Source organism: Moschus berezovskii, chromosome 7, assembly GCF_049115385.1.
Source record: "Moschus berezovskii isolate FMDL1 chromosome 7, NW_MosBer_1.0, whole genome shotgun sequence".
In the NCBI taxonomy this organism is placed as follows: Eukaryota; Metazoa; Chordata; class Mammalia; order Artiodactyla; family Moschidae; genus Moschus; species Moschus berezovskii.
The window spans coordinates 60,625,835-60,652,349 of record NC_142466.1 but is presented as its reverse complement, the minus strand read 5'-3'; the positions used below and the strand labels follow the sequence as shown (position 1 = coordinate 60,652,349).

At 34.4% G+C, this 26,515-nt stretch overlaps 1 protein-coding gene across 4 annotated transcripts in view; it reads right to left on the bottom strand.

Annotated features, from left to right (window-relative positions):
- Nucleotides 1-26,515, bottom strand: part of VPS13A (vacuolar protein sorting 13 homolog A) — a 247,632-nt gene that overhangs the window by 9,818 nt on the left and 211,299 nt on the right. For 2 of the 4 annotated variants that reach the window (XM_055426921.2, XM_088837946.1), the window contains 2 exons: nucleotides 21,857-21,971; nucleotides 3,651-3,736 (listed from right to left, as the gene is read on the bottom strand). In XM_055426921.2, coding sequence (XP_055282896.2) covers nucleotides 3,651-3,736; nucleotides 21,857-21,971 — 201 coding nt within the window. Of the gene's footprint in view, nucleotides 1-3,650; nucleotides 3,737-14,225; nucleotides 21,664-21,856; nucleotides 21,972-26,515 lie in introns of all 4 variants that reach the window. The other 2 variants (XR_016037846.1, XR_008686091.2) reach the window with 2 other exon arrangements.

The window sequence follows — 26,515 nt, the reverse complement described above, 5'->3', positions numbered from 1 at the left end:
TATTAGAACTTTTTTAAGAAATAGGAAAAAGTTAAGAGAAACAGTTATCAAGCAACATTTTGGAGAACTTCCATGGAATTAGTGCTTCAGAAAAAAAATGCTTTTGTTGCTAAGGCTCCATAAAACATATTTACCAAACTTTATCAGAAGAAGATTTTTAAAAGTAATTCTTGTTCTCCCCCAATTATTTTGAGGAAAGAAATCAAGAGATGCAAATAATTCTGTTTATAATAATTCTATTTAATTCTTCCTTCAAAGGCCTTTCTTCCCCAAGTCGTCTTTCTGGCTGAAACATCAATTGTAGGTACAATCAGAGGTTTCTTTAAGTGGCATATACTTTTAAGTTAAGGGACTGAATTAAAGAAACAGCTGATACATGGCTAGAATGGAAAAAAAAAAAGACAGCTAATCAAGATTTCTTTCTTTCATCTCCGTCTCTGTTTCTGACCCCTTCTTTCACCAATTGGATTATAGAGACTGTTGGAATAGACCCACTGGTCCTCCAGAATATCTACAACCATGTGAAAAACCAAAACTAAGCTAATTTTATTGCAGATACTTAGTATTTCCTCTCCCAATTCAAAGATCCTTTATGTTCAAGTGCAAAACTTGGAAAGAAATACACCCTAAGTATAAATATCATTTTTCAATCAACTAACTCATTACACTTACTGTCAAGGTTTATATGACCACATTTAAAGAGGTCCTTGGAAGGAAAGTTATGACCAACCTAGATAGCATATTAAAAAGCAGAGACATTACTTTGCCAACAAAGGTCCGTCTAGTCAAGGCTATGGTTTTTCCCGTGGTCATGTGTGGTTGTGACAGGTGGACTGTGAAGAAAGCTGATCACCGAAGAATTGATGCTTTTGAACTGTGGTGCTGGAGAAGACTCTTGAGAGTCCCTTGGACTGCAAGGAGATCCAACCAGTCCATTCTAAAGGAGATCAATCCTGGGTGTTCATTGGAAGGACTGATGCTAAAGCTGAAACTCCAATACTTTGGCCACCTCATGCGAAGAGTTGACTCATTGGGAAAGACTGATGCTAGGAGGGATTGGGGGTTGGGGAGACGGGGAAGACAGAGAATGAGATGGCTGGATGGCATCACCGACTCGATGGACATGAGTTTGAGTGAACTTCGGGAGTTGGTGATGGACAGGGAGGCCTGGTGTCCTGTGATTCATGGGGTCACAAAGAGTCACACACGACTGAGCGACTGAACTGAAACTGAACTGAAAGAGGTCCACTATGTTGAGAAGAAATTTATTTCTAAAATGTTGCAAGATGTGGAAATAATAAACTTAGCAAATGACTCCTGTTTAACTCTGATGAGTCACCCTTCCCTTAGTCAATGGGGAGAAGGGTTAATAAAACATGATTGAATGCTGCTATGAACAAAAATGACTGAAGCACTGGTCTTCAAAAGTTCAGCAACAATTTAGGTGTACATTATAGTACATATTTCTAAATGAATACTAGGCAGTCATTTACAAACTAAGAAAGATCCCCATATGCTGACATGGAATTCTCTTTAAGATATAGGCCTTAAGTAAAGAATTAAAGTACAGAATGGTGTTAAAATAGATTCCCATTTACATTAAAATATGTATGTGTCAGTTCAGTTCAGTCGCTCAGTCGTGTCCGACTCTTTGTGACCCCATGAATCACAGCACACCAGGCCTCCCTGTCCATCACCAACTCCCGGAGTTCACTCAAACTCGTGTCCATCGAGTCGGTGATGCCATCCAGCCATCTCATTCTCTGTCGTCCCCATCTCCTCCCACCCACACAAAAAACTACAATAAGGGTATATGGTCCCATCATTTCATGGCAAATAGAAGGGGAAATAGTGGAAGCAGTGGCAGATTTTATTTTGGGGAGCTCCAGAATTACTGCACATGGTGACAGCAGAAATTAAAAGATGCTTGCTCCTTGGAATGAAAGCTATGACAAACCTAGACAGCATATTAAAAAGCAGAGACATCACTGTGCCAACAAAAGTCAATATAGTCAAAGCTGTGGTCATGGACGGATTTGAGAGTTGGACCATAAGAAAGGCTGAGCACCGAAAACTTGATGCTTTCAGATTGTGGTGCTGGAGAAGACTTTTGAGAGTCCCTTGGACAGCAAGGAGATCAAACCAGTCAATCTTAAAGGAAATCAATCCTAAACATTCACTAGAAGAATTGATGCTGAAACTAAAGCTCCAAACTTTTGGCTAATGCAAAGAGCTGACTCACTGGAAAAGATTCTGATGCTGGGAAAGATGGAAGGCAAAAGGAAAAGGAGGTGGCAGGGGATGAGATGGTTAGATAGCATCACCAACTCAATGGACATGAATTTGGGCAAACTCTGGGAGATAGTGAAGGACAGAGGAGCCTGGGGTGCTGCAGTCCATGGGGTCACAAAGAATCAAACATGGCTTAGCAACTGAACAACAGCCACAACATGCCTATACAGGCAGACATATGTTTTTAGAGGCAGATTTTTGCTTGCACAGGCATAGAATATTTCAAGGACACAAAACAAACAAAAGTTGCCTCTAGGAAAAGAGGGACTAGTATATCTGAGATGGAAAGAATACTGGCTCTCATATCTATACCTTCTAAATACTGTGAGTTTTCTACTTTATGTTACTCTTTAAACAAGAAAATTAAGATAGTGCTATAAATATGGGGCTCAGAAATTATTAGGATTAAAAACGTTAAAAATGATTGCTAAGTTCAATAATCAAGTTGAACCAACAAGATGCTTATATAAATTCACCCTTTTGGCAGTGAACAAACCCACATCAGTCAGTAGGCCACTCCTTTCTATTTAGTTGTATTTCTCCTCCTCAGCTACATTTTCACTCCCTACAACCTAGAAATCCACCTTAAAACTGCTCTTGCATATTCTTTCCCCAGGTTTCATAATATCAACAACAACTCCTGTGAACACTTGCTGTTCCGAAGCTATGCCACTGTATACTTTTATGTTTCCCTCTACTATCTACAGGCCAATGCGAAGATCTGGCTGTAGAAACTAATCTGTCTCCAATGGTACACCTATCTATGTGAGTGAGTCTCTATATATTTTAATGATCAGATACCACCAGATTACTGACTTCTGGGGTAACTGAAATTGTACACTTTTTCAGAGAGGTGACAGGAATGGTATTGCCCACCCTTTAGAGCATAGTTTTAATGGGAATTTCTGTATCCACTTAATTGGTTGAAACAAATACTAAAGTACTTAAAGTTATGCTTGTGCATGGTTATGCATTTATTTGTATACATGTACAGTTTTAGGCACAAAGGCTTGCAGAGCAAGAGAATCACAGTTAAAGTGAGGTGTTAGTCGCGTCTGACTCTTTGCGACTCTATGGACAGTAGCTCACCAGGCTCTTCTGTCCATGAGGTTCTCCAGGCAAGGGTAATGGAGTGGTTTGCCATTCCCTTCTCCAGGTGATTTTCCTTATCCAGGGATCGAAACCAGGTCTCTTACATTACAGGCGGATTTTTTAACTGTATGAGCCACCAGGGAAGCCCCATAGTTACTATGAATCAGTGTTAAATATGTGGAATAAGATGTGAATAACAACTGCTTCACTTCATGAGTGATTGTCAGTTAACCTGTTATCAAATTATACTAGAGAAAGGAGGTTACCTTTTGGTAATCATTAACATGTCTGTCTTATTGATCATGACATGGGTAAAATATTTGTATTTTGCAAATCTTCCATTTTCCATGACCTAAAAAAGAAATGTGAGAGAATGAGGAAATTGAAAATATCCTATTCTAATGCAAATAATGCTTTACTGATCCTCTAAAAAAAACCCTTCTCAAGGGGCCAAATTCATTAACACACTTACACAGTAAACATACTGTCAGAAGTTGAATATTCACAAAATTATTGCTGCTCCTTCTTAAAAAGCGCCTTTTTGTACTACTTTATTCAAGATTACTCAACATCAGCTATACTAGTGTTTAATGCTAGTTTTAGAAGATATTGTTATTTTACAAAGTTTAAGTGAAAAGACCCTGATGCTGGGAAAGATTGAGAGCAGGAGGAGAAGGGGACGACAGAGGATGAGATGGTTGGATGGCATCACCGACTCAATGGACACGAGTTTGGGTAAACTCCGGGAGTTGGTGATGGACAGGGAGGCCTGGCGTGCTGTGGTTCATGGGGTTGCAAAGAGTCGGACACAACTGAGGGACTGAACTGAAGTGAAACCTATTGAAGTTAGTATTAAGCAATCACATTCATTCTGTCTTGGAAAACAGATTAGTATTTGATCATATCTGTACAAAACCACATGTAAACACTAATATATATTTAAACATATGTATCATATAAACTACTACTAGCTCCCACTTTGCCTCTTCCCTATAATTGTCGTATCTGCCTTACAAACATGCTTTTTTTGTGCCAATCTCACAATCCATTCAAAATGAGGAATCAAATTATTTCTGGAAAGACAGGAAACCCCAGAACAAGCCCACAGAATAGACTTTCTCTTTTAAGACTGCTGAAACACTGTCTGTATATGACGTGATCAACAGTTCTTTGTCTCACAAAATATAAAGTTAACTACATAAACAAAGTAGACTTAATATTCTCAATATAATGTGCTCAGAAAATGGAATTACTCTGGCTATTTAAAATGTATATCAGGCTAGACTATTATTTATTAAAGGCAAGCAATGTAACTTTGACTAAGATTCCTTAAAAATTTAGACAAAAATGTTAGATCTCTTGAAGAAATTCCAAAAGAGGATATAAAGATTCTAGAAAACTGTATTCCATAAGGCTATATCAAAAAGCTAAAATTATTTAATTTAGAAGAAAGATAACAAGTGACTTCATAGTAAGGTTGCTTTAGAAGGCTGATACAATAGACTTATTAAAGAAGTTTAAAAAAAAGCAGCATAAAACATACAAATTAACTGCATGGAAGCATTTTCTAACTTCAAAGATCATAATATTGAGGAAAAGAGTAACTTTACTATTTACTGTAGTGGGTAGGGCCATTTAAACTTCAATTCCTCGAGTTACAAATGAAAAAGAGACATAACCGCAGATTCAGAAAAATTAATAAAAATTATTAAGATATAAATTATGCAAATAAATTTGCAAAACTAGTGGTAAAGTGGGTCATGTTTTAAGAAATTATAAATTATTTAAAAAAAAAGAAGCATCAAATATTGGAGAGGAAGAGTAGAAATTACTTGCAGTATCTGGAAAATCCGAATACAAAATCCAGTTAACTTTACTTTAAAACACAGTAATCAATTTGAAAAATGGAAGGAAAACAAACCTGCTTACAAAGGTAATAAAAAGATAAATGTTTATACATTAAGTTTAATAAATAACACGCAGAATTTGTATGATAAAACCTGTAACACTCTATTGAGGGGAATAATAGAAAATTTGAAAGTGGAAATCCACGTCTTATTCTTAGATATAAAAATTCATTATAATAAAGATTTTACTCTTTTATCCTATTTTTATACATGAACTCTTAATGTGATTCCAGGATGGTATTTGTTCATTTGTTTTGAGGAGGGGAAAAGGTGATTTGACAAAATTATAATAAGATTTATCTGAAAATAAGTGATAATATAAACTATGAAAGGAGAGTAAGAACTACTCTAGCTGACATTAACACAATTTATAAAGTTGCAGGCGTGAAACAGTCTGGTGCTAGTGGAAGTTCTATAGAGACATATCAACAGAAAGCATACAGATTCCAGAAACTGACCAAAATGAACAGGATTTTATAAAATCCTATGTATTCAAACATAGCTATTTATAAAATCAAGATATTTCAAATAACTGGGCAAAAACATGCATTTCCAAATAAATGATTTTTCAAGCAACTTGCTGGCTAAAGCTAGATCTCAGTTTCTCTCTTTCCTCCAAATTAATTCCACATGTATCACTAACTACACAAAATGAAATTACAAAAGTACTAGAATAAAATAACACTTTTATGATTTTACAGTAAAGGTCTAAGTGTAAAACACAAAGTCCATAAGAACTGTTAAGTATGTGGAAATTAAACACCAATGAATAGTAAAACAGTAAGCAAATAGAAATAAAATAAAAATCAAAGGATAAATTAGGAAAATATCTGTTAATACAGTGATAAAGAACTATTATCATAACACACAGAATTTGAGTAATGTGAATAAACCAATGGAAGAAAAAGGAGTCAGTCTATAGGAAAATGTGTAAGGATATGACCAGGTAGTTCAACAAAACACAAAATCTGACAATAAACATGAGAAAATGTTTAACCTAACTCAAAATCAAGAAAATTCAAGTCAAATAAACGTATCCTTTGAGTCAGAAATTCCACTGCTATGATTTATCTTATGCAAAACCATGCCAAGAAATATATATAGGAATCTTCATGGTAATGTTGTGTTAAATGCAAAAAACCTAAATGTTCAAAAACAGGAGACTGTTTAAATAAATTATAGTATAACATACAACAGGACACTATACAATCATGAAAAAGAAATAATCCTGCTTACAAGGGTAATAAAAAGTAGATGAGTGTGTACTGATACTGAAAATTGGGCAAGATATACTATCTTCAGAAATTAAACACCAATGAATAGTAAAACAGTAAGCAAAATAAAAATCAAAGGATAAAGAAATTAAGAAGGATAAGAAATTAAGTTACTGAGAATGAATGAGGGGAGTAGCAACACATACATTTGTATAAGTGCTAGTCGCTCAGTCATGCCCGACTCTTTGCGACGCCATGGACTGCAGCCCACCAGGCTCCTCTGTCCATGAGATTTTCCAGGCAAGGATACTGGAGTGGGTTGCCATTTCAAATAATTTCCGGAAGGGTTGGTGGTAACACATCAAATCTGTTCACAGCATTTTTCTCTGGGCTTAGGAAGGATAATGATGGGGATGGAGGTACAAGGGAAGCTTTTATTTATAACTTTACAAGCTTTGTTTCAGTTTTATGGTATTGGAAGAAAAATAAGCTTGCAAGTATTTATTTTCTTTTGTTCTATATGGCTAAGTTTTAAAATACAGACTACAAATGTTTATTTCCTCAAGAACAGCACTACTAAAAGAAGCTAAGAGTCTATAAATCCCATTAATAGATTACAATTTTCAAATAACTTAAAATCTAATGGTTCAATTCTAAGTAGCTTTTATTTCAATATTAGGTTTGGGTATTTCAACTTAATTTCTTTTCATCACCTTTCACTTTTCAGTCCCAATCTGGTCTGTACATTTAAGTAATTAAACCACTTTCAACAGTCACAATAAAATCTGATAAAAAGAAACCTAATAAAAAGTAATTCATGCAATGCTTTCTGGAGTTCATAAAAAATCTCAAATGCAAAATCTGAAACATGAGTGGTCAAACAAACTGCTTTGAAACATATAATGAATGTATTTGAATAAACATCAAAGATAACTCAATATGCACCAAAATTTTAGTGGTCAGTCTCCATTAAAACATGTAACTATGGAAGAACAACAGGATTAGTAAGCAGAAGTGACAACTTTGGAACTAAATCCCATAGATGGATAGGAGAGAATGTGATAGCTAATCATCTTTCATCATGCTGTAAAGAATCTACAAATGTCATGCTTTTGGTCACAACTTCCTGATAAAATTATTTGACTCTGTAAACTCATTACATATGAACCTTCATACTTTTCTAAACATCATTTGTATTATTTTGAAAATCTGGAATTTCAGACCTGAAGGAATATTATTGTTCATCCAAACTAATCTCTTCCTCTTACACATGAAGAAACCAAAGGTCATTTAAGTGTCCTTCCTATCCAATCCTCATGACAACTCTGTGTTATTAGGTTAAGATTACAGTTAACTGACTTGCTTGGGGTCACTTGGTCAGTACTTCAGACATGTAAGTTATGAAAGTGGGCTCAGAAAAAGCTGTTTCTTTATTCCTAATTTCAATGCTTTTCACTACACCATGTGACATGTTTCCGTGACCTCAAAAATGTCTTCAATATCCCTGGATACTGGCTGTTGCCATGGATGGCTGCTAAAGCAGCTCAGACTGGCTTAACTTTTTTTAGGTTAACAGGGTTCCAACAGTATAATATTAATACCCTATCTTCTTCTACTCTAAATAGATGTTAGGTATGAATGTTTTTCCTAAAATAATTTGTGATATCCTTTAAAATAAGTGAATAATTAGTAATACCAGGACTAGGAATCACACGTAGTCTTCGCATCAAGACCAAAGCTTGGCAGAAATATCAATGAGTTTGTCTGAGGTTTCAGGTACAACTGCCAGTACTTTAGAAATGTTCGTTTCATCTATATGCTATAGTGTTAAAAGAAAAGCATTTTTTGCCTTACTCATTAATAGAATGTATAAATTATCCATCATTTAAGAATTTTCTTAACGCAATAAACAGAAATACTAAGGAAACTGCATTTGTTGTATATAATTGTCAGAACCTACAGGTAACAATTAAAATGTACGGTTATTGGTAAGGGTTCCTTTTATAATAGAAAAGATGAGTATGTAAACCTTAGTTTGCCAGATATAAAAAAATCCAAACCAAATTGATTATACATTCAGTTCAGTTCAGTAGCTCAGACATGTCCGACTCTCCGCGACCCCATGAATCACAGCACGCCAGGCCTCCCTGTCCATCACCAACTCCCAGAGCTCACGCAAACTCATGTCCACAGAGTCGGTGATGCCATCCAGCCATCTCATTCTCTGTCGTCCCCTTCTCCTCCCGCCCCCAACCTTTCCCAGCATCAGAGTCTTTTCCAGTGAGTCAACTCATCGCATGAGGTAGCCAAAGTATTGCAGTTTCAGCTTTAGCATCAGTCCTTCCAATGAACACCCAGGATTGATCTCCTTTAGAATGGACTGGTTGGATCTCCTGGCAGTACAAGGGACTCTCAAGAGTCTTCTCCAGCACCACAGTTCAAAAGCATCAATATATTAGAAACACACAAAAAGTAGGAACTGGATAGACAGTTATATCAGTTCCTCTCTACTAATATCCATATTTCCTGCCAGACAAGTTCCAGTACTTTAGAAAAAGAACATACCTAGTAATACAGAAAACACAGCTAACACTTTCAAACCATCCAAATGCTATGAAGTAACAGAGTTCTACAACAAAAACATTTCTGAAAGAACAAACCAAAATATAAAAAGGCAGATAGGAACAACTCATTAACATGGAAGGCTTTAAATCCCAAATACAAAGTGATAATATTCAGTATAAATATATTTAAGAAAATTAGGTAAAGATAGGAATACAGTTAAGCAAAAAGCAAAACCAAAATCTGATTACTATCTGACTTTAAGAAGAGGAGTTTCATAGAGGTATATATTAAGATACACATAATACATATATTAAGGTAGCTCATATATTATATAGCTCATATATTATATAATATATACATATATTACATATATTAAGATAGCTCAGCTGGTAAAGAATCTGCCTGCAACGCAGGAGACCCCGGTTGGATTCCTGGGTTGGGAAGATCCGCTGGAGAAGGGACAGGCTACCCATTTCAGTATTCTTGAGATTCCCTCGTGGCTCCGCTGGTAGAGAATTCGCCTGCAATGTGGGAGACCTGGGTTCGGTCCCTGGGTTGGGAAGATCCTCTGGAGAAGGGAAAGGGAAAATACCCACTCCAGTATTCTGGCCTAGAGAATTCCATGGACTCTACAGTCCGTGGGGTCACAAAGAGTCAGACACGACTGAGCAACTTTCACTTCACATAACTGATAAAAGGAAAATGAAATTTATCAAGATGAAAAAAAGATAAAATGCTACTGAGCAAGAAAATCTACTGGATAACCAATAAATGGTTTTACAGATTGCCTAATTTGGTTAGGAGATAATAGGGGGGAAAGTGAAAGATTTATGAACAGATTGTATTAAAAAAATTAAGTTTACTTTAAAAATGACAAAATTCAGGGAAGCAAACATAAAATTAAAATGTTAAATGCTACCATTTCTCAATTATTTAAGAAGTAAATTAAGTATATGCTCAAGTAGATCTTGAACAAGTAGATGATTTGTTCATCTACTTCATCATCTACTGAGAAAGTCAGCAAGTATAACTTCCTTAGAGTAATATGATAAAACATTGGGATAAAAAGGATTTATCAATTCACTTCAAGTGTAAGAGACATGAGGGCTACGCCCAGGAAGAACAAAGTATTCAACTAAGCTTCAAGGGCAAATATAGTAGACACTCATTACCTGAAAGCTCAGTGATGTCTTACATACATACATATATATATACAGAATAGAATAAACACAAGTGAAGAGATATTTAGCTTATTGTGTGAGGCAAATTTTTTTTAACTAAATCTCACTGACTGTGTCATAAATCTGAAGAGGATTAGGGTTTGTTTAATCCCCACCCCCAATATCTTTCTCTCCTACCATGCAAACAAGGTATTTTGACTGTCAGCCAAAGTATCAGTTCAGTTCAGTTCAGTCGCTCAGTCGTATCCGACTCTTTGCAATCCCGTGAATCGCAGCACACCAGGCCTCCATGTCCATCACTGACTCCCCGAGTTCACTCAAATTCATGTCCATCAAGTCGGTGATGCCATCCAGCCATCTCATCCTCTGTTGTCCCTGTCTCCTCCTGCCCTCAATCCCTCCCAGCATCAGAGTCTTTTCCAATGAGTCAACTCATCTCATGAGGTGGCCAAAGTATTGGAGTTTCACCTTTAGCATCAGTCCTTCCAATGAACACCCAGGACTGATCTCCTTTAGAATGGACTGGTTGGATCTCCTTGCAGTCCAAGGGACTCTCAAGAGTCTTCTCCAGCACCACAGTTCAAACACATCAATTCTTCGGCGATCAGCTTTCTTCACAGTCCAACTCTCACATCCATACATGACCACTGGAAAAACCATAGCCTTGACTAGACAGACTTTTGTTGGTAATGTCTCTGCTGTTTAATAAGCTATCTAGGTTGGTCATAACTTTCCTTCCAAGGAGTAAGCGTCTTTTAATTTCATGGCTGCAATCAGCATCCACAATGTTTTGGAGCCCCCCAAAATAAAGTCTGACACTGTTTCCACTGTTTCCCCACCTATTTCGCATGAAGTGATGGGACCAGATGCCATGATCTTAGTTTTCTGAATGTTGAGCTTTAAGCCAACTTTTTCCCTCTCCTCTTTCACTTTCATCAAGAGGCTTTTTACTTCCTTTTCACTTTCTGCCATAAGGGTGATGTCATCTGCATATCTGAGGTTATTGATATTTCTCCCAGCAATCTTGATTCCAGCCTGTGCTTCTTCCAGCCCAGCATTTCTCATGATGTACTCTGCATGGGAGTTAAATAAGCAGGGTGACAATATACAGCCTTGACGTACTCCTTTTCCTATTTGGAACCAGTCTGTTGTTCCATGTCCAGTTCTAACTGTTGCTTCCTGACCTGCATATAGGTTTCTCAAAAGGCAGGTCAGGTGGTCTGGTATTCCCATCTCTTTCAGAATGTTCCACAGTTTATTGTGACCCACACAGTCAAAGGCTTTGGCATAGTCAGTAAAGCAGAAATAGATGTTTTCCTGGAACTCTCTTGCTTTTTCCATGATCCAGCAGATGTTGGAAATTTGATCTCTGGTTTCTCTGCCTTTTCTAAAACCAGCTTGAACATCTGGAAGTTCACGATTCACATATTGCTGGAGCCTGGCTTGGAGAATTTTGAGCATTACTTTATTAGCATGTGAGGTGAGTGCAATTGTGCGGCAGTCTGAGCAATCTTTGGCATTGCCTTTAAACCACGCTAACACCTTAACACAGCTGAGCATAACACTTGACATAAAATCAAATAGAAGAAAGTATTATCTTAAGAAATGTGAACTGCTACCTACTGGTTCAACTAAAACAGTCTGGAGAAAGGACAGAAATAGCTCATGATTATGTGCACTGACAACAGAAGACTATTAATCAATAGACCTAATGCAATCTAGAATTAGAGCCAGACAAAGTGGCTTAGTGTAAGTACATAGATACAAAAGTTTTTCTAATGTATTTCCAGCAGAACCTCTACTGAACAACATTTATTGACTCATGACACTATATAAACATTTACTGACCCATGACACTATATGAACTTGAAAACAGTATCATTTCTTTCAAAATATTAAAATAATCAGGTCAGTCCAAATTACTGAGGTTTTGTTTCTATACAGTTAATGTGTGGAAATTGTCCCAACATTCTAACTATTCTATTAACCTTAAAAGAAAAAAAGGGCAAAATTCAATGATAATTTTGACCAAGAGGAGACAAATGAGGAATAATGATGACCAAGAACTAGCATAAAATTATTATTCTTCTGGAATAATGAAAATATAACAATGAGGTCCCATTAGACACTGTACTAATAATCATATATAAGACCTAACTTTTAATCCTAGCAATACCATCATGGTATTATGTACCAAGGTACTGTTAGTACAATGATCTCCTTTTTATAGTCTAGAATATAAGATCAGACTAGAATAAAAGAATATAAAGCTAGTAAAAACAAAAAGCTGGTATTGAACTCAGGTTTACATGGCTCCAGAATCCAGGCATTGAGCCATACTGTATTACTGTACCTCCAAGTATTTTTACTGTGAAAATGAGTTCACACAGAAGAACTACATGTATTCCAGTAGATGCAGTGGGATCCCATTTTAACAGTTCATTGAAATATGGACTCAGATAGTCCACAAGCTGTGTCATGCCTCTTGTAATGCTTCAATTTCAAATAATACCCAGGGATAATTATCTATTTGGAAGATAATAAGACTAAGAAACAACTAACTCAGATTCAAAGTGCACAAAATGTCTAAATACATATTTTCTACATTGCATCCTGTAGGATTTTTTCCAGTGGTAAATTTTCACTGGGTTACAGTTCACCAGAATCATCCTCAGAAGTAACTAGGATATCAATTTCATTTGAATTTACAACTAAAGACTCAGCTGACAAAAAACCATGTGTGGTGCTTCCTTTCATGGATGACATTAAATTTTGTCTTTAGATGAATGAAAGCAGCCTCCAATCTAATTTCCCATGAAGATGAATTATTTTATTTGGCAGGGGAACAGCTTTTCTTTCATAGGATATTTGGCTAATAAAAAAGACTTTTCATAATTTATGCTAAAGTCTTTTAACAATATTACTGTTAAGAGCACACACTAAAAACAAATACAGATGAACTTTTACTAAGCTTAATATATGATGAGAATTATATGCTGTTGAAAGTAACCAGGGGACATTGTAAGGTAGAACTCTTATAATCAGTAGAGAAATCATGGGTTGAGTCTCAGGTTACAATTTAGCATCTTTAACTAAACAAAGAGTAACCACTAGGGCTTAATGTAGAAATTTAACTCTATTTGCATATCCTTGGTAAGCAAAAATAAGACTCAAGTTGAACCTATTTAATCATAACACTTCTATTTCTTTTAAAGTTAAGTGTGCTACATTTCCTATTTTAATAACATCTATCCTTCCTTAATATATTTATAAATTTATGGGATGAGTGCTTTAGTACAGGTCACTTCAGCAAGCTGAGCTTTTTTCCTAATTTGTGAAGACTGGATGATCATGTGCGTTAAACAGCTTTGCAAACTGTCAAGCCCGCACAAATACAAATTGCTACTGATTAGTTATTTTTTTTAATTTATGGGATGAAATGATGACAAACTTTTAAAAATGATTTAGTAATCAAATTAGCCTCATTTCAATTGCTGGATTAAAAAATAATTTAAAAATTCATTGTACACTGGAATGAGGAAACTGGAACCTCCCCTCAGTGAAACCATCACCTCCAGAAAAAGATGTAATTTCAAAGTCCTATTCACACAATATTTTTATGTAACTCTGGAATATTCAAAGTGGGGTGAGTGACTCCACTAGCCCAAAATAAGTTAGTGGGGTTCACTACTAAATGTTCAAAAGTATAAGCTTTCAAAAATGATGTGTCAAAAGACTCTCCAAGAGAGTTCTGATCAACTAATAAATGAACTATGAGGACTGTATCCAAATGGACAGGTTATCGTCTTTTCAGGGGATCTGCCTTATCTGAGATGCTAACTTTAATTTGCCTTGAGGACAGAATTTGGCTCTCTTCAGTTTTCTCATCCCACTCAGAAGACTCTGGAGAGGAAGAGTTAAAAATGAAGAGTAAGATCCAATGGTCCTTTATCTCCTAGTTCTTGTCCACTTACTCAAAATTTCAGATGAAGTCAGGAAGAGTGTTCAGCACTACTCTGGTGATCTGACTGCCTATGATAAGCCCTTTTTTCCAAATCAGTTGTAATTCTCCTCCCGAAGTATAGGGAAAGACCACATCAGCTGAAGGCAGTTATCTTCCAATTGCTATTAAGGCAGTGTTTGAAGCTAGTTCTAAACATCTGTAATTTCTGAAAGAAAAGAAATATACAACAAACAAAAACAGCCTCCCTTCTACAACAACTTGTATAATGGCAACTATGATATCTTTGTAAGAGATAAAAGAGATTCAAAGACAACATAGAACAAATTTTTAAATGTCTGAAATGGTTGAAAATTAGTTAACTCCATGGGACAACACAGCTGTCAATATTCATACACGATGAAAATCATAAGGATCATACATACATGTAAACACATAATTGAATTTTCAGAGAAGAAGATTTATTTAAGGGATAAATTTTTTTTTAAAGGCAGAGTCAAAAGGTAAAAATATGTTCAATCAAAAAGAAAAAGCTTCCAAAAAAACAACAAAAAATACAAAATAATCTATGAGATTATCAATAAACAAAAAGAAAAATCTTCTACATCAGCTATAAAAATATAGAAAAGTTCTGCTGGCTATAATGTATTGTAGAAATAAAGACCAGGTTTCCTACATTGGGGACTGAATGAATCACTTTTTTAATCTTTAGAAATTAAAAATAATTATTAAAAAAGTGATTCAATTTATAAAAATTTACAATAAAATAAAATATATAACAGAAATTTATATACTTGAATCAAAATTAATAAAATTTAAAAGTGAAATACACTATAATACTGGGGAGATAGGGTAATTTTTTCTTTTCTATTTCTATTTTTCTTTACTGAGCATATATACTTTAACAATGAAGAAAATAATCCAGGTTTTGAAAAATTTCACATCTTCTAAAAAATACTGAAATTGTAGATTGAGAACCACTGTAAATCAAGTGATTCACAAAAGGGATTCACCTTTTTCCAAGGAGTGTGAGTCTCTATAAATTCTTTTAATTCAAAGAAACTCCAAGTTCTACTGAATACATTAGAAAAATCTTCGGAGACATAATATAAATAACAAGTTATTCATAAATGATAACTTATAGTAGAAAACCATAAGATTCTCAATTAAGAATTATATATACTATCCTGATTATCTGCTGATAAAAACACAATGACTATATTATAAATGCTCAAATAATTAAGGCTCTCTAAGATCCAGAGAAATAGTATAATGCACATTTAGTAGGTATCTGTTACCATTTCACTGTACAGAGTATGTATATGCAATGAAGAGGGCTACAATAAAAACCAGTTTTACAAAATTATTAAACATTTAAAGCTGATATTTGGAGGTACACTATTCCTATATATTGGTTGATATGAAATAAACTGTTAAATTTATCATACTGATTGAGAGATAAGTATAGACATGAAAATAGTTTATCACATTAAGACAGACCAAGCCATAAATGCCTACATATGACCATTATAAATTATTCTAATTAGCTACCCCATCATGGTCTCTGTTACTTGAAATAATGTATTTCATTCTTCTTTGACTCAGGACTTTCTGTAATGTTTCATATAGCATGCTTTGTACTCATTGCACTTCATACATCTGAATATTCATCCACTGAAATGAAAGATTAAATTAATCACCTATACATTTTAATTGATCTCCATTTATTTCAAAGGTGTAGGGATAGAATAACAGATAAAACTTTTCACATTCCATTCTTTTTACATATCCATCATAATTATTATTTGACCTAAATGAACAATCTGTGTATCTTGTTTAGACCCTACATGATCTTTAATATTTTGGACTTTTATAATAAACTATTAATATGCAATGAAACCTGTAAAACAAAAAGCTGAGGCTTGAAGGTAAAGTAGAAAAGTAATCAACAACAGTTGGGATGGTTGTTTCTGGTCCTCCTCCCATCACTACAGGAGAGTATAATACAAAATTTCACCATAGGATTTAAATCAAACTACTAGAGCAGCTATTACAGCAGTCATCATTTGATAGTGTACATGACTTTGGGACATAAAATACAGCAACTCATATTTCATGTTGAACTTTGATGTCCTAGTCACAGATCTAACATGGCTCCATCTATAAATTTTCATAATGTGACCTTAAAGTCAACACTCAACACTGCACAATGATATATGTGTTTTGAACAATTTCAGAAGGTAAATTTATAAAATTCTGATCATTTTAAAAACAGGAGCAAACTGAAAATTTCAACTTCCTTTTTAATAAGGAATATTCAAAGTCAGTAACATTATTCTGGACCTCATTTGTTATATCTATACCAATGTGAAAACTAAATAATTTCATTTACAGGTTCTTATAATCAGATTATTTGTCCACGGTAATAGGCATTCACAAATTCAGGATTTTTATAAATTTTTCTTCATGTCAGTTTTCACTATGCTATTCAAATGTCAAGTAGACACAAAGGAAATAGAGAATGAATGATTATTCCCTTCAGGAAGAAGACAGAAGAACCCTCCATCTCCTTTTCTATACATAAGCAATGACTGCACAGAAATTTAGAATATAAATAAAGTTAAAGGATATGGAAAGTTATGGTATTACATAGCCAATCTTTCAAACTCAGCTTTCTCACTAGACTTTATTAGATGGAAACTCTCAGTTTTAAAGTTCTAATTAATTATAAAGCCACTAATAAACAAAATAACTGTTCATTTTATTTAAAATCCCAAAACTGAACTCATTTTTCTATATATTTGATGAGGAATAAGAAGATGTTTTTGTCAAAGTCCTATATCTACATCAAGAAACCATACAGCAATCCTGAGTCTTGAGTATTTCCTCAAATAAAAGTAACAACAAATATATTTTTAAAACTAGAAAAATAATTAATACCTGTCAGCAGAGAAGTTTGAAAAGATTATCTCACTGGGGCAAAAAAACAGAAAGAACAAGGGCAATTATACTCTTAAAAGAATATATGTCACTTCCAAGGGCTAAAACCTTAAGGATGAATCCCTAAGGCCACATGAACAAAGTTTACAAGTTATTTTAAAATATTATTTTAAATCTCTTTCCTATTCAGGAAATCGTAAATAAATGTAATTCTACCTCCAGTTTTCATTAATATGGTAAAGGCACTGCTGAAATATCCAGAACTTTTTCCAGATAAATTCTTATGGACCTTAATGAAATCTGTACCACAGAATTAAGTGTCACAGACCAATCAAAGGAAATTCAGTTGTAAATGTTTTGCAAATAAGCAGTTTAGCATTTTCCCCCTTAGAAAGGCTTCATGTTTAGCAAAGCTGCGATATAAGAAGTCAACGAAGAAATTACCAGACCCTTCCTTCCTCAAGCACACACTATACATAACACAGACTCTGTTTCAGCTTCCAGGAGAAGTAGCGGGCTTTGATTTTGACCAAGGGTAAGAGAGCAGTGGATGCTGACAAATACAAACTGTCTGTGATTCCAGTAGTGACCACTTTAATGGTCAGTGTTCTAATTTATTTACTTATTCTAAAAGATAAGAATATAATATTTTGAGGAAAACAGTAAGTAAATTCTTTGACAGTCACATATTTCTTAGTCCTAACAAACATAACCTTGATTTCTACTTAATTTGAATCAATGCCAGGCAGGTAGAATTTCAAGAGCTAAATTTTTAGCTTCTTTTTTGGGTAACCTCAATATTAAAAATCTGAAATAGTCATTTTCTAAGAAATAAGAAATAGGGAATAATAATTTATAGAGATAAAATCTTGATAAACCTAAGAATCAGAAGAGACTCAATTAATTATTGGCTGAATAAACCAAAAGCTGAACAATTATGGCAATTATCTACTACAATCTGATATAAGTTTATTATAAGCAAAATGCTTAACATAAGTTAAGGTAAATGTTCCTCTGTTGATCCAAATGTAGAGCGGTCATAAGGGATTATACATCATACTATTAACAGTCATTAACTGAGGTACATTAAGTACTCAGCTATTTAATGAGTATTAAAAACTAGGAAGCATTATAATAATGTGCTACTTTCTAGACAGAAAGATATACAATGAGAGTACATAAAAAGATGTGCTTTTTAAGTACATCTGGTATAACAGAAAAATAGAACAAAAATTTTCATCTAGATTGATATTAAAAAGAAAGCCTTCGGCACACAAAACATAAAACAGATTTCCTTATAGATCTTTCAGGAACATAGATTATGACATTTTCCCAATATTACCCAAAAGAAATACATATATCTATACTTACTATAAAAATTCTTCTAATGTCCTGAATTAATTCATAACATTTTACAATAAGGATATAGCACATGGATATGTAAGTTAAAATATACTGACTGTAAAACCAACTTTTTTCACTGTTTCACAAAAACTATACATAATAAAATGAAATTATAAGGAGAACCAAAGAATATATTTTTCACTCTCAGACTATAAATTATTTCACTGTATAACCTTTTAAACAAATCATGAATGTTTCTTATAATAGTAGTTAAACCTATTAGATTATGGAATAGAACAACAAATTTGTATTGCTTCAAGTTACAGAAGTTTATTATTATTAAAAGAAATTTGACAAAATACTTCTGAAATGCTGAATAAGTATAAATTATTGGCCAGCTACTATTCTTTTCTTTTTTTCAAAACTCAATGACATTATAATACAGCCCAGAAAATCTACAGAGAACATAAAAAAACAGCATTTCGCTAACAAATAAGCAGATAATTTAAAATGAAACTAATGAATATTTTAAAAAATTGTCTAACTTTAAATCTTAAAGACAAACTGTTACTGCAAAGCTATAAAATACATAAAAGCAAATGCTGTATATATGGCATGCCCTACTTTGGCCGTAAAATACATTTTTTTGTGCTTAATGCAGTAATTTTTGTTTTTTAAAACAGAAAAACATTTTAAAAGGAAAAAGTACTTTTATCTCCCTAAAAATGGACATATAGGCATTATGGTAGTAATCATACAAAACATGTTAATGAAACATTCCAAATAAAATGACAACATATAGATTTTAACATTTCAGAGTCTAATCATCATCATCATCATCACTACTTCTACTGTGAGTCACAATCCACTCCCTGTAGACCTGAATTTTCTGTAAGCATGGCAAAGAAAAGAAGAAGCACAAAGGTTAGTTAAGTATGGAAAACTCCTTGGAAAACATGTACAATTATGAAATGTTCAAGAAGTCAATAATTTTGAAGACTTCAGCTCTAAGTGGGGTAGTAATTATGGATATTATATTTCATAATCTAATAGAATTAACTAAACTCCACTGGCTGGCACATTTAATGTATAAAATAACCTGATGATATCAGTAAATTGTTCCATGACTGTGTTAGAATTATTTTCTTTCTCTAGTAGGCAACCTTTAATAGACTACGAGGAAGCACTATAATAATGTGTCCCTTTCTAGACAGAAAGGTTATATAGAGTGTATCTCATATTTTGTTATCAAACATAGGCACATATAATTTAGTAAACACAGAGCACCCTTTTAGAAAGTTAGAAAATAAAAGGACAAACATCTGAAAGTACTAAATATTTTCTAAGGGCATTATTATTGAATCACTTAGGTTAAATTGAGGTAGATGAGATTTGAAATACTGATTATGTGTCACCTACTTCTTTGCAACAGTACTGGTATTTATATATTTTAGTGTTTGCTAACTGAACTGAACTGAATAGTAAAGTTTTAGTTCAAAAAATTACCGTTACCACTAAAGCAACAACCCACTTCTTACACCTGTGAGGGAATAATGCCAAACACAAACATCCTAAGACATCTGGTGAATTTCTATAGGTATTCAGACTAATATAGTGCTTATTGCACTTGCTGAAAAATAAGTAATGGCTGATAAGGATTGCAAATTTTTAGCATTTAAACATCATTTAAACAGCTCTTTCAGCAATTAATTCTAAGACTGCACCTCTGAAAATAATACGCATGTTTAAAAATACAGTCAACAGTCATAGCCTTAAATCTCAAACTTTAAAGTTTTCAAAAACAACCAATGGAAAAAGTGTAGGACAAATTTACTTGTTACTGAAATCAAGAAATCAACCATGAGAAACTTTTGGTATCTCATGGCTTCCTTGTCATCTGTTCTCTAATAATGAGGGTGTATGTCTAAACTCTCTTCACCACTCTAAATTCTCTTCACTGAATATTAACTATTCAGTATAATAAAATGAATTAATAATATGTTAATTATGTTCTAATAAAGGAAGGCAAGTACTGAGTAGGTATGTATGTTTCAATTGTATAACTATGGGGGATTTCTACAACATTTCCAAGGAATGATATACTGTCCTTATAGAGTCTGTCAACATGCTATTTAGAACACGATCTCTCAGTAGATTGCCAATTTTATCCCAACATGCAAGTATTTTGATGCTTTAAAAACATTTTAACACAATGTAAAACCACATAACTAAATGTCATATATTAACACAATGCTTATAGTTTATGGAAGTACATTTAATGCATAATTATATACTGGGCATGTAGTGGGTAAAATATTAAAATCTGAAATCTTTACCCTGATCACTTTAAATGTAACAATATTTAAAATATCAAGGCTATAGAGGAAAGACCATATCTCCCCACAATTTATTACTGTGAATATTTTCAAGTCTGTACAACAGAATGACTCCTTGTTTTAAAATAAATCATTTAATTTAGCATTCTACATCTAAACCACAGAAATGACTTTAAATTGGTATATCCTCTTATGAATGTTACCTACAGCATAATCCAGATTTTTAAAAGTCCAATTTACAAAGTAAAAGCGATATAAACAGACAAAATATTCCACCTTCAAACTTACTATTGCTCTAAAAGCTAACTTTCCTTACTAAAAGATGCTGGTTTTCATGTGAATTGTTTATTAATTTCACAGGGTTTTAAACAGACCATACAAACACAGAGCAGGAAGAAGAGTCATGGCCATTTAAGCAACTTCAAAAGAAAAGAAGAACCCAAGAATTCACGATAGCAGTAGTCATGATTTTTTTCCTTATATTGTCTAACTGGACAGGAGGATTGTATCTGGAATATTAGTGGTTTGAAGGAAGTACCCTAAACAGAAATGGTCTAACTGGGTAAATAAGCACCATCAACTATGAAGGAACATAAGGCACAATGGCTTTCAACAAATCTAGCAAATCCAGTACAGAACTAAGAATATCCTATAAAAAGATCAGATCTGCTAAAAATTCTATACAAAATGTTACCAATATAAAAGCTTTTCTTTGCATTCAAAATACTGAAACAGCTGTATGTAGTTTGTAAATTTTAAGACTAAAATCTATTGTTGGCTTTCACTTGCAAAGTCATGCATTAACTGTTTTCATATCAAACTTTTTGATGCCTGTAAAAAAGAAAAAAAAATCTTATAGTAAACAAATGCACATTTAAAACCTAAGTAAATGTAAGAAACTTTAAATGAAATTAAGCAGAACATATAAAAGCCCAAATACCCTAATACACATTTAAAGCAATATATAGCTACCTAAAAAAAACCTGATGACTAAATTAATTTTAATTAATAGACTTTCACCCACCTGTAACATTTGATTTCCAGTACCATCCCTCAACCTGTAAGGTCTGATAACCCCATCTTCATTAAAAAACCTAGGGGGTCGCAGACTCTCCACTTCATCAGAAGTCTCTGTAGCTCTAGAGGGAAAATGTATAACTTGACTTTAAAAATTACTCAAAAACTCCTACTAAACTTTAAAATGTAACTATTAATACTAAAAAAGATCTTTTTGACAAAATAAGACCTTACTTCTCCGTTTTAAAACCTATCTGACACAAATAGTGTACATTTTCTAGAAAAATGTAGAACTGTAAAGAAGTTTTTTTATAGATTCTCTTGGATTTTCTTTGTAGACAAGAATCAGAGAATCAGTGTATTTTTACTGCTTTTTCTCTTCCGATTTAAGACTTTTAATTTCTTTTGCTTTTCCTATTTCCTACTATACTGCATTATTAGCTCCTCCAACACAATGCTAAAGATGGCATTAAAGCACCCTTCTCTTGTTCCTAACCTTTAAAAAGAAAGCTTCTAAGAATTCTTCATGAAGTATAGATATCAGCAACTTTTTTTTTTTTTTAAGGCACTTCCTGTGAAGCCAAGTAAGTTAATTTCTACTTTTAGTTTGCTAACAGTTTGTTTTTGGTCATTGTTACTGAAATCTTGAATGAGCAATGGATTTTAAATAGGGCATTTCCCCCTGGTCATTGCTGTAATTCTATGGTTTATCTCCTTCAATCTATTCATGTTTTAAGTCACATTACATGATTTTCTAATGTTCAAATACCTTCACATTCCTTTCTGAGGCTTGATATGTACTGTTTGAAACATATATACACATTGCTGAATTTGCTAATATGTTAACATTTTTGACTGTATGGACCTACATGAGACTGACTCACTTATTTTATCATTCATGCATTCAACAAATATTCACCCATTCAATAAATATCAAAAGCATGTAATGTATCCATAGTATAAACATATACATATGGATCAATTCTCCAGGTAAAAGCAAAAATCGGCAGAATGGATAAAAAATGTGATCCAATTATATGCTGCCCATAAGAGGCTCATTTTAGAGTCAAAGATACAGATAAATTGAAAGTAAAAGGATGGAAGAACATATGCAATGTAAATAATAACCACAAAAGAGCTGAAATGGCTCTACTAAATCAGAAACAATTAGACTTAAAAAAATTCCTGTTAGATACAAAGAAGGACATTTTATTTAGAACTAATTTTTATTAGAATATAGTTGATTTACACTGTTGTGTTAGTTTCAGGTGTACAGCAAAGTGAATCAGTTACACATACATGTATATCATTCTTTTTTAGATTCTGTTCCCATATAGGCCATTACAGAGTACTGAGTAGAGTTCTCTGCGCTATAAGGTAGGTCCTTACTATTATCTATTTTATATATAATAGTGTGTATATGTCAAACCCTATCTCCCAATTTATCCCTCCCTTCCCTACTCCTTGGCTTTCTCGGTATCTCAGATGGTAAAGAGTCCACCTGTAAAGCAGGAGACCCGGGCTTGATTTCTGGGTTGGGAAGATCCTCTGGAGAAGGGATAGGCTACCCATTCCAGCATTCATGGGCTTCCCTGGTGGCTCAGATGGTGAAGAATCTGCCTGCATTGCAGGAGACCTGGTTTCAACCGGTGGATTGGGAAGATCCCCTGGAGAAGGGAACGGCTACCCACTCCAGTATTCTGGCCTGGAGAATTCCATGGACTGTATACAGTACATGGGGTCGCAAAGAGTTGGACACAACTGAGTGACTTTCATTTTCACGTTCCCTTACCCCTGGTAACCAGTTTGTTTTCTACATTTGTAACTATTTATGCTTTGTAGATAAGTTCATTCGTACCATTTTTGTAGATTCCACACGTAAGCAATATCATATATTTGTCTTTGACTTACTTCACTGACTCTGACAATCTCTAGATTCATCCATATCACCGCAAATGGCATTATTTTATTCTTTTTTATGGCTAGTAATATTCTATTGTATATCTGTACCACATCTTCTTTATTCATTCATCTGTTGATGGACATTTAGATTGCTTCCATATCCTGGCTATTGTAAACAGTGCTGCAGTGAACACTTGGGGGGCATGTATCTTTTGGAATTATGGTTTTCTCCAGATATAAATGCCCTTGAGTGGGACTGCTATATCATATGCTAGCTCTATTTTTAGAACTCCCATATTGTTCTCCATAGTGGTTGTACTAATTTACATTGTCACCAACTTGTAGGAAGGTTCACTTTTCTCCACACCCTCTCCAGCATTTATTGTCTGTAGATTTTATTGATGATGGCCATTCTGACTGGTTGTAGTTCTGATCTGCATTTCTCTAGCATTAATAATCAGTGATACTGGGCATCTTTTCATGTGCCTTTTTAGCCATCTGTATGTCTTCTTTAGAGAAATGTCTGTTTAGGTCTTTCACACTTTTTTTGATTGGGTTATTTGTTTCTTTGCTATTGATCTGCATGAGTTGCCTGTATATTTTGGAGATTAATCCACTGTCAGTTCTCATTCCAATCCCAAAGAAAGGCAATGCCAAAGAATGTTCAAACTATTGCACAACTGCATTCATTTCACACGCTAGCAAAGCAGTGTTCAAAATTCTCCAAGCTAGGCTTCAAATAAGCAGGATGACAATATACAACCTCGACATACTCCTTTCCCAATCTGGAATCAGTATGTTGTTCCATGTCCATCCAGTTCTAAGTATTGCTTCTTGACCTGCATACAGATTTCTCAGGAGACAGGTCAGGTGGTCTGGTATTCCCATCTCTTCTAGAATTTTCCACAGTTTGTTGTGATCCACACAGTCAAAGCAGAAGTAGAGTACATCATGAGAAATCCTGGACTGGATGAAGCACAAACTGGAATCAAGATTGCTGGGAGAAATATCAATAACCTCAGATATGGAGATGACACCACCCTTATGGCAGAAAGCGAAGAGGAACTTCACTCAACTGTTGTCAGCTGCTTTGTTTGCAAATATTTTTGCCCACTCTCAGGGTGGTCTTTTTGTTTTGTTTATGGTTTCCATTGCTGTGCAAACACTTTTAAGTTTAATTAGGTCCCATTTGTTTACTTTTGTTTTTATTTTTATCTTCATTACTCTAGGAGGTGGATCAAAAAAGATCTTGCTGCGAATTATGTCAGTATTCTGCCTATGTTTTCCTCTAAGAGTTTTACAGTATCTGGACTCCAGTTTAGTTCAGTTGCTCAGTCGTGTCCGACTCTTTGCGACCCCATGGACTGCACCACACCAGTCCTCTCTGTCCATCACCAACTCCCAGAGTTTACTCAAACTCATGTCCGTTGAATCGGGGATGCCATCCAACCATCTCCCCTATTGTGTCTCCTTCTCCTCCGCGTTCAAATCCTTCCCAGCATCAGGGTCTTTTCAAACAAGTCAGTTCTTTGCATTAGGTAGACAAAGTATTGGATTTTCAGCTTCATCAGTCCTTCCAATGAATATTCAGGACTGATTCCTTTAGGATGGACTGATTGGATCTTCTTGCAGTCCAAGGGACTCTCAAGAGTCTTCTCCAACACCAAGCTCAAAAGCATCAATTCTTCAGCGCTCAGCTTTATGGTCCAACTCTCACATTCATACATGACTACTGGAAAAACCATAGCCTTGACTAGATGGACCTTTGTTGACAAAGTAATATCTCTGCTTTTCAATATGCTGTCTAGGTTGGTCATAACTTTCCTTCCAAGGAGTAAGCGTCTTTTAATTTCATGGCTGCAGTTACCATCTGCAGTGATTTTGGAGCCCAGAAAAATAAAGTCAGCCACTGTGAAGTGATGGGACCAGATGCTATGGTCTTAGTTTTCTGAATGTTGAGCTTTAAGCCAACTTTTTCACCCTCCTCTTCCACTTTCATCAAGAGGCTCTTTAGTTCTTCACTTTCTGTCATACGGGTGGTGTCATCTACATTATCTGAGGTTATTGAGATTTCTCCCGGCAATCTTGATTCCAGCTTGTGCTTCATTCAGCCCAGTGTTTCTCATGATGTTAAGTTAAATAAGTTAAATTTGTAAGTTTATAAACTGCATATGTTAAATAAGCAGGGTGACAATATACAGCCTTGACGTACTCCTCTTCCTATAGTATAGTATCTGGTCTTACATTTAGGTATTTAACACATTCTGAGTTTATTTTTATGTATGATGTTAGGAAGTGTCCTAATTGTATTCATTTACATGCAGCTGTTCAGTTTTTCTGGCACCACTCATGGAGAAGACTGTCTTTTCTCCATTGTATATTCTTGATTTCTTTATCAGAGATAGGGTGACCATAGGTGCATGGGTTTATCTAGGGATTTTTTATCCTGTTCCTTTGATCTGTATCTCTGTTTTTGTTCTAGTACTATCCTGTTTTGATTACTGTAGCTTTGTAGTATAGTCTGAAGTCAGGGATCCCAATTCCACCTGTTCTGTTTTTCTTGCTCAGGATTGCCTTGGCTATTCATGGTCTTCTGCACTTCCACACAAATTGTAAATTTTTTCTGGTCTAATTCTGTGAAAAATGCCATTAGTTTCATAGGGATTTCACTGACTCTGAAGATTGCCTTGAGCAGTACAAGTTATTTTGACAACACTGATTTTTCCAATCCAAGAACTTGGTATATCTTTCCATCTCTTTGTGT